The sequence below is a fragment of the Haliotis rufescens genome, unplaced genomic scaffold, assembly GCF_023055435.1.
Source record: "Haliotis rufescens isolate VD_foot unplaced genomic scaffold, xgHalRufe1.0.p SCAF_4, whole genome shotgun sequence".
Taxonomy (NCBI): Eukaryota; Metazoa; Mollusca; class Gastropoda; order Lepetellida; family Haliotidae; genus Haliotis; species Haliotis rufescens.
In genome coordinates, this window is record NW_025964112.1 from 33,177,495 (window position 1) to 33,187,344 (window position 9,850).

At 36.7% G+C, this 9,850-nt stretch overlaps 1 protein-coding gene across 1 annotated transcript; it reads left to right on the forward strand.

Annotated features, from left to right (window-relative positions):
- Positions 1 to 9,549, forward strand: LOC124152166 (eukaryotic translation initiation factor 1-like). Its single transcript, XM_046524981.2, has 4 exons — positions 1 to 159; positions 7,371 to 7,534; positions 8,592 to 8,723; positions 9,127 to 9,549. Exons 1-4 carry the CDS (start codon positions 123 to 125, stop codon positions 9,139 to 9,141), a joined length of 348 nt encoding a protein of 115 aa, XP_046380937.1. The 5' UTR covers positions 1 to 122; the 3' UTR covers positions 9,142 to 9,549.
- The last annotated feature ends 301 nt before the right edge of the window (positions 9,550 to 9,850 follow it).

The following is a 9,850-nucleotide window of genomic DNA, read 5'->3' on the forward strand; positions in this document are numbered from 1 at the left end:
ATGCGTAGTCACTCTGTTTCATACTTGTGGATTTGTAACACACGTTTCGGCAGCCGCCTCACACTCTCAGCAACTAACTAGTTACCCATTTTTTGTCGGGTGGAACACATATATTAGCTTGAATGAGCGGTGAACTCTTGAACTTGAAGGAAGGATTCGGTAAGTTACATTGGAAAGACTGAAGATAAACTAAAGGAAGCGTTTTCTCAATCTTTGCGATTCAAAATGGCGTCGTTTTGTGTTGTGAAATGTAGGAAGTGAAGTTGGCATACTCTGAATTTCAACACAGTAACACGTGTGTATTCTCTTTGTATTTGAGCTTACACAACAGTTTAGTTAATTTTAAGACTGATAATCAATTCGATAACCTTTAACTATTTCAATCTGCATCTTTACTGCGTGAAGAAATGTATTGCGTCGGTTGAGAGGAGAGTGTTTATAAGGTCATGAAGGCTTTTAGTTATTCACTTTAAATCTTGAGGCACTATGCATTAACTGACATGTAGTCCCGTCCCTACATGTACATGAATCTCTGCCTTGGACGACATGGAACTAAGACATGGGCGACTCATGATGAAACTATGCCCCCCCCAACAAACTAAAGCTGGGTAGTTGTCGGCACGGGCACTACAGATCTGTACAGCATATGTATAGTGTGACTCTATATTATTGTGGTATCGGTAAATCTCATAATCTACATCAAATGTTCACTTTTGCAAAACTAAGAACAATATTTTATCACGTCATCGAATATAGGATTGGTTTGCTACATCATGGCAAAAGATACACATAGACTCAGAGCTCCAGATAAGCTGCGTATCTGCGTGAAATATGCATCAGAAATGCAGAAATACGCAGTAAAATATAATCCAAGCGTATCAAATACGCAACGAAAATTACAGATACGCTACAAAAATAAAACTTGTGTGTATCATCAAAATATTGTGAAGTAACCCTGCGTATTCGATTAGCAAATCAGCAACTTATCTTGAAATTATAAACGGGCATTCCGTCAACCTTGCCAAACTCCACGATGAGAGTCACATCATGATCATTTGCCATTACACTTTCTTGTGGAAGTATCGTGGTATTTTTTAGTCCTATAAAGCTCTCGAACCCACACGACACCAGTTTGCAGGGACTAGATGAACAGTGTTTTTAAATATTTAACTTAAATACCCACATGTGTAAAAACTAGTGGGTAACAGAAATTTGAATACGCAGATAGAATTACTGATACCCAATGATTTTAAAATGCATGCGTAAAATACCCACAACACCAAAAGCTTATCTGGAGCTCTGTAGACTTGTTTACGATAGTTTCTGGAATGTTTTTGAAGTAGAATTACCACTGCCTCCCTTCTAAATTGGTTAGAAAAGTATCCACTTGTTTGGACAATGTCCTTTGACCCGACCTTCGTATGAATAGTGATAATGCATAATCCAAAAGAGGAAGTGATGTAAAAAACATAATCCACACATATCACACACAAAATTGATACCGCAATAATACAGAGTTGCCCGTCCTTGAGTCACCAATGACGGGTACTTTGTTTACCTAACTAGGTTAAGAAAATCAGCATCAATAGATCCTAATTGATGTCCTAAAGGTTGAATCAAGAACAAGAAACATTTGTGTATGACATACTTAATGTGTTAGTAAGTGTTCACCATTACGATCCATTAAAAATGATCCACAGTGAAAATATAGCGTACCCCAGCCACAATCAGAATGCAGAAAGGTACCCTAAGGATTGGACGAGTCCATATTATGAAAGCAGTTCAAGTACAATACACATAAGAGCTGGATAATGCTGTGCATCGCAGACTATTAGAGTAATGTATGTAAGTCACTCTGTTTTTATAAAGCACACTTGAATGCTTCTTTTACATTAGTAAGACAGTTCCTGTCCTTTTATGGAAAGGAAAAACCAAGAGAAAAATACATAACGTGTGTTGTGTTGAATTTTACCACGATTTAACACCCTCCAGGATGTGTTGTAAGAGTAAGCATTCAAGGAACTGTTAAGTACAATGCGGCCTGTGACAGAAGGGACTCATCTGTATTCTGATTTTGGCTAGGGTACATTTCTGTATACAGACACATGCCCAGGGTGCATACATACCTGTTGTACCAGTGCCAACAAGGTCAAACTAAAGCATGTGTTGTCGGGATCCACAAAGGTACAATGTAGGGTATACAAATATATATCCCATGGAAAGTTTAAATACAAATAAAATTATAGAATAAAGTGTTTTGCATTGTATGGACCTTAGTTGTTTTTTTGGAGACAATTGACAAATTGGACCTTTTCATGATTTCATGAACTTTTAAAAGGACATTATCATTATGAAATTGTAAAAGGTCTTCAGGACATTTTGGATGACTGTCAGTGTTTGAGAAAAGGTACGGATCTGAAATGCTCTGTACTTTGACTCCTTAGGTTAGGGTTTGCTATCTTATAGCGATTATTTCCTGAGGAAATCCAATGTAATGGAAATAAATTCAGTGTGCTAAACTATTCTTGAGCTGTGTTTGCTTCATAAAAAGTGGTTATGGTTTTGTCAGCTGTTCCTTTTGTCACTAGCATGAATCAAACTTTTGGATTTATCATACTATTTGCTATATCTGATTGGCCATAAATTGTAATCTATTCTCAAGAAGTCAACTATCGGTTATAGAAATCACATCACTGTCAACTTCATTACTAATTCTTTAGATTTCTTGGAAATTTGCACTGACAAATTGGGAAAAGCTCTAGTACAGATGTACATACTACATGTGTGATATGCTCAAGGACTTCGTTTAAGTAAATGTCCAAGAATAAGTAAATGCTCTAGAATATTGTACATCTTTTGCCAGTTTAAAGTTTTTACTGAAGAGTTGGAATTTTCATAAACCAAATGAATCAAGATATTTAGAGTATGTCCTGGAGATGTTAATGGAGGGGGATGATGGGAGTTTAATACACAATCACAATGTACAGAGGATATTTGCCATTTCACAGTGCCTTCTACATGGTTCTCTACATGCATAGTCACTGTTAGAAATTAAGCAAGAATGACTATGGAAGTTGGCGAAAATAATTGAAAAAAAATTTGTTTTACTTTATAGTGTTCCTTAAGCATTTGCGATTCTATTAATATAAGTTTTTAACAAAATTCAGCATGAAGTTTGCAGTTACCAGTTGAAATTACCCTACTGTTTTGCATGATTTTTTAAAACATTTTCCCTTTCTAAGTCAAGATTACTGTTAATTATTTTTCAAAAGTACAAACATAATGAATGTATCATATTGTATGTTACTATTTGTGTCTTTCTTCATGTAAGTGCAAAAACAGGCCAGATTGAATTTCTACACAGAATTATGGGAATTGCTGCGTAGGCAAGAGGCCAACCTGACTGACATTAATTTTGTCTTTCGATATTCTGTATAATTATGAAAATGTAATTCAAGGTTGTGAAAATTAAGTACTTTGGACCAAACTTCCTGACCTTGCATACCTCATAAAAATCTTATGATGCTTATATTAACACATTGCTACCTTACAATTTCTAGTCTGAAATCTGTCCAGTACAGAGTGGCCTTCTTTCCACCTGAGTGATAGTTGCACTGCTAAATTGAGTAAATCAGCTGTGGGATGTGGTTAACATTAACATCTTACTTCAGTTGAAGTTGCAGTGAAACATTGATACTTAATCTGAACACAGTATGTATGTTCATTCTACATTAGACAGATCTTTCCTTTTGAGCTTCATATTCTCAATTATATGAAGTGCAGAGTGGGCCATTTTGTTTATCTTAATCATGCTAAGGATGTGCCTGAGCTTTTTGTCCTGGCGTTTTGAAATTAAGATAATGTTGAGAAGATTGTATGGGTTTAGTCATTTTAAGCTGTTTCATTTGGAATCCACTCCCAACAGCAAATGTGAACTATTTGCTGTAAGGCAAAATTCTATATTCATATATCGGCCACTACTGACATGAGTTTGTATTGTGTAGTTTTATTGAGAGTATATCACTTATATTATGTCTAGTTTAACTTGTTGATAGGTTAAGCTAGGAGTTGCTCATTTTTCTTCAAAGTTTAGTACCAATTTCAGTTTTCAATCAAATATTTAAATTTCTATACCTCATTTTCGAAACCTATACATGAAGACCTGGGTAAGAATAGGTCTTCAGCAACCCATGCTTGTCGTAAGAGGCGACTAACGGGATCGGGTGGCCAGGCTTGCTCACCTGATTGATGCATGTCATCATATCCCAATTTCGTAGATCGATGCTCATATCAATCACTGGTTTGTCAGTTTTGAAGCCTTCTCCTGTAGTAGGTATTATGGTATGCAGTGTGTATAATGTAACACATGCCAGCTTTCGTTATTCTGGAGACATGGTTTCCATGGTTAGACCTCACCATCACCTGTTGAGGGGATCCACTTATATACATCCAACAAGGGCTGTGGATACCTCATATGAACATGTCTATTGTAAACAGCACACAACAAGCGAGTATAAGAACACGTCTTGTTTATTTCAATTCATACTCAAAACTAACTGTGATACATCCGTTACTCCCTTGACAACCATACATCAATATCCTAGCAATATTACCTCACATATTCTATTACTTACCCTACGATCTATCTCTTAGCAACTTCCGAATCCATTCGTTCATCTAACTTCTATTTACATTCGATACACTTCCGGTAAATACTCTTCCGGTAATCAGAGTTACTCCCCTTAGCCCATTCGCACAATGCTAACAGTATACACCAAAATGGTCGATAAGTTGGGGAGTCAGGATGGCAGAACATCACAAATCGTTTAGCACAGCTCTACCACAAAATGATATACAGTGTTTTGCCAGCGTGAGCTGTCACCCCCAGATTCAATAATCTTGAAACTGACTCTTATTTAAGGTAATTTTCTTCAACTAAAATCACTGATCTTACAGTATCTCTACATCAATCCAGAGCTCTAAATAAGCTGCAATATTAACATAAATAACATTAAATAACCATAAATGTGCAGACAAATTAGATCTCATGTGTCAAATAAGCAACAAAAACTATTAATACTCTATTGAAATAAATCTAATGTGACATTACATCTACCAGATGAAACTATTGCATGTCAGCAAATCACAAAAATTAATTTGAGTTACAATGAGCAAAACCTGAGCGACATTTGAATACCGATAGATTCCAGTTGAAAATGAATTGTGCCTAGTCAGTGTATTTTAAACAGTTGCTAATTGGTGCTTCTAAGATAGTCCAAATGGCTTCCCAGAGAGGTCAGTGCAAGCAGATGCAAACAAAGATCCCTAACAAAGATTTGCAGGGATTAACTGTTAAAAAGAGGTTTTCATGGTAAAATACTTAAATATGAAGAAGCAGGTTGTGAAAAAAACTGCATTCCCACTAAAAATTGTGGATGACCAATTAAATAAAACCCATAGGTAAAATACCCAAAAAAACAAATGCTGATGAAATCTGGCAATCATTATGTTGGAATGCTTGGGTTCGACAGAAACATGATTGTGGGTTCAAATCCTGGTCCTCCCTGATTAGGTGGTAAATATCTGACACCTGCATAACTTGTCTCGTCTTTCCTCGCACTGTTAGCTGTTCAAAGTGGCTTTGAAACCAACTCGCTCACCCTCAGGTCAACATTGTAATTCCTGAAGCCTCAGTTTGATAACTGGATGATATTTTGGTATTTTCCCTAAATAGATTGAGACCATTGTGGATACATGATGGCTTTTGTTTTAACTATTGGAATTGTTAGAAGCCTACAAGTATTTTCACACAAAAAAAGATTTCTCTTCCCGGTAAGAATTTGAGAGCTGATTGAGTTCAAGTATTGTAAATTTGGAATGCATGTCCAAATTAATGACTGCTGACCCCTAGCCCAAAAATACAACTCATTAATGCGACCCCTCTCTTCTGTCCTCTCTCCACGTTGGAGTTAATTTAAAGATTTACTCATTTAGAGTATTCAGTGTAGTTTTTGATTGAGCACACATTTGTTTCGGGGAAAATACTTGTCAAGAGAAGCAGTCGACCTGAAACGACCTGACCTACATCCCCTTGAAATGCTGATAATTCTCCTAGCCCTTGGTATACCTTTAACATCAGACAACACTGAATTAGGCTGGTAGTAGTGTTTTATGCACTCTGCTTGTCGCAGGCAAAATCGGAAAACATCTTGATAAATTAAGGACTGGTGTGTGTTCAATAGGGCGATCACATGTCAACGCTACAAACCAACAGTCATTTAAATGCTTTGATGAAAGCCATAGTGTCAAGTGAGATAGGTAGCCTAGTGGTTAAAGCGTTCGCTCGTCACGTCAAAGACCTGGGTTTGATTTACCGACATGTAGTGGTGTAACGATACATCGAACTATCGATTGATTGCGATTGCTTGTCTCACGATAGTACACTATCGATTGCAACTTGAAACAATCAATACTATTGGCGATAGTTTGTCTAACTATCGATAGTTTCGATAGTTCATTTGTTTGGTACATTTACTTTCTTAAAAAACATAGAAACAACTCCTATGATCATCTAACCTCTGTCGTGCTTTCGTTTGGATTGCACTACTTTGTCTGCTTGATTTAGAGTTACGTCCCTTAGCTACTCGTCGCTAGGCAACATTGACAAGTTGGCGGACGCCACATGTCAGTTCGAAATTGTCGCCAATAAGGCAGGCAAATCGTGGGTATTGGACCATTTTGGCTTTGTCAAAACGCAAAACAAAACAGCCAAGCAAAATGTAAGTTGTAGAATCTGTCGGATAATTCTAAAGTATTCAGGAAATACTACTAATCTGACCGACCACTTGACAAGACGGCACCCAGATATTCGTCCACATGAAAAAGGGGGATCAAATACTAGTCATTCTATCACATTCATTCACATTGGTGCTAAAACACTGCAGTAACCTAAGACTTTACCAGTTACATGAAGTGAAATTTTGTATTGTATCAGAAAGTTATAATTAGTTTGATGGTGTCATTCAAAATGCTGAAATATATGCTGCTAAAGCCTGCTATAATTGCAAGTGAAAACTATCGCAATAGTATTGCAATAGTAGGGCCACTATCACAATAGTATCACAATAGTTGTTTTAACTATCGTAATAGTATTGCAATAGTCAAAAATGCCTCAATAGTCACCCCTACCCACATGGGTACAATGTGTGAAGCCCATTTCTGGTGTCCCCTTCCGTGATATTGCTGGAATATTGCTTAAAGCGGCATAAAACCTAACTCAAGTGAGATAGGTTTACATCTTTAGGTATGCATATGGAGAATATTATCTATTTCAAAATGTTTATTTTAACTGGTTTTATTTTGAATTTCAGCTCCTTTAGCTTCTGAATTCGATGATGCTAAATTTGGTAACCAGGCGAAAGATGCCCTGATCCACATCCGAATACAACAACGTAACGGCCGGAAGACTCTTACAACTGTCCAGGGCATCAATCCTCAGTACGACTTCAAGAAAATTGTCAAAGCCTGTAAAAAGGTGTGAAAATTATCTACAAGGATGTCATTTGTTTGTGCATGTGCTATTGGACAGTGGAACTGTTTTTTAGGTGTCTCCAAACAAGTTTATAAGGCTATAATATTACGCATCTAATATTGTATAACAATGAGAAGAGGAGTTTAAAAGCTCCTAATTAAGAGAGGTGCGCATTATTACTGGAACACCACAATATAAGCAGGGTATGAAACCCCCAAAAATTTCAGCCAGACCACAGGACTGGCTAGCTGAAATACTTGCCAGCCCTGACCAAAACCTGCCTGCCCACTATAATCATATGTTTCTCAGGATAAGCTAACGGGGGTTTTTTTTAGTTACATTTTATCATTCATCTTTACATGTGAATTAATGCATATCATCGGGAAATATTTAGAATATTTTCACATATGAAATATAACCCAACCATCGGACAGGGGGATTTGAAAATCTGGCAGCCCGAGTTCTCGGACGGTCGGGCTGGCAAGTATTTCGAACACTGATATAAGGTAGTAATATGTAATTGAATGACACTCATTCCTGTGATACAAGAAGCAAAACTGTTCACTTCCAGTTTCCTGTTTTGAATGTCTGATGCATGCATTGTGACCATAGAAACATGTAACAAAATGGCAGACAATTATGAAATTGTCAAATCTATGGGAAAACTTTATTTTTATTCATGTTCATAACAAATTACAGATGAAAACAATTTATGCAATATATATTGTGGTATGTATCAAAATCATGAATAATTTTTGCAATAAATTACAATATGAAAAACAGGCCAGTACTCATTATTATGAAGCAGTCCAAAAAAGTACTTTTTGCCATCATGTTTACTGTCTTGACTAGCAAGGAGGCTTTGATTTTGAAATCTTCAGAGATTTTATCAAAGCCTGCATATCAAATACGACAGTTGAGGTAGCGCTCCCAACTTGTTCAAGGCTAGCTGCTTCTTTGACCGGGAAAAGTAACTTTTTAAACTAATATTTTAACAAGTTTTGAATCTTGCTTGGAGATGGTTATGATCCATATCTTATTGTCATGGTTTTGTGTGCAGGAATTTGCCTGTAACGGCACAGTAGTGGAGCACCCAGAGTACGGTGAGGTTGTGCAGCTACAGGGTGACCAGAGAGAAAACATCAAGAGCCTGCTGTGCAAGTGGGGTCTTGCCACTCAAGATCAGGTCAAGGTATGCTTGACACAGATGTTATATATTGTATCACAAATACATGGTTCACACATAATTTCAATTCAGTCATTCTGACCAATAATTACTTTTGAAACAACTTTGTACTTGAACCTTTTGATGGTCTGGTAATTTGGATATACAGATCAAAGCATTGACACATGAGTGTAGAAATAACCTGGTAAATCTGTTTGAAACCACCTTTGTCTTACTTTTATGCTTGAAAGGTTCTTAAATGTATTGGCTCATTGTTTATATGAACCATGTTATATGCAGGGTTTATGCTTTTGAAATATGTAAGATACTTAAATAGCTTTTGAATATGCATATTTTGAAGTTCCGCTGTTTTTTGTACACCTTGGATTCTTCTAAATCAAATTTTTACTTTGTCATTGTTTACTTTCAGGTGCACGGTTTCTAGGCCTTCTCACCAGACCAATGTTGCCATTGTGAACACTCATTTGTTTTAACTCGCCTTGTGATGCTAGTATTAACCCTGTTTTTTAGGTAACCATGTATTTACTTCTAGTCGACAACTTCTGTTCTGTTACCTACCACCTCTGCTGGTATGACTAACTTTGGGCAGCAGACATGAAGCCAGGTTAAGTGACATTTTCTCAAGCAAGAACCATGTTTGTGGCAAGTCCACCTGAAGCTTGTGTATATCATAGAAAGGAGAGCTCAGCCATTGTCAAGACTTATTCCTGCAGTGAAATGGTCATTCATGTTTGAACATCAAAAGCCCTATGCCAGTTTACAACTCTATGCCTTTTTAATAGATCACTCAATTGTATAACTTTGTCATCAATAATAAAGATTTTTATAATGACTTGAATCTTTGTTATTTTATAGATTTTGAATGCAGTGACATCCAGGTTGCATGTCTCTTTAAGGTTTTTGTTAACATGCTACTCAAATCCTGTCAAATCTTATTCAGTTATTTTTTGTACAGGTATATGAAAAGTATAATGCGGGGGGATATAGCGATCAGTCTGTCCGTCCGTCCGTAATCATTTCCTTTTCCGGGGCAGAATTCCAAAACCATTCAGTGTATTTGATCGAAACTTGGCAAAGCTATCAGGCACATACTGAAGTGGTGCCTTTTTATATTTTGGGATTTTTCTAATTTT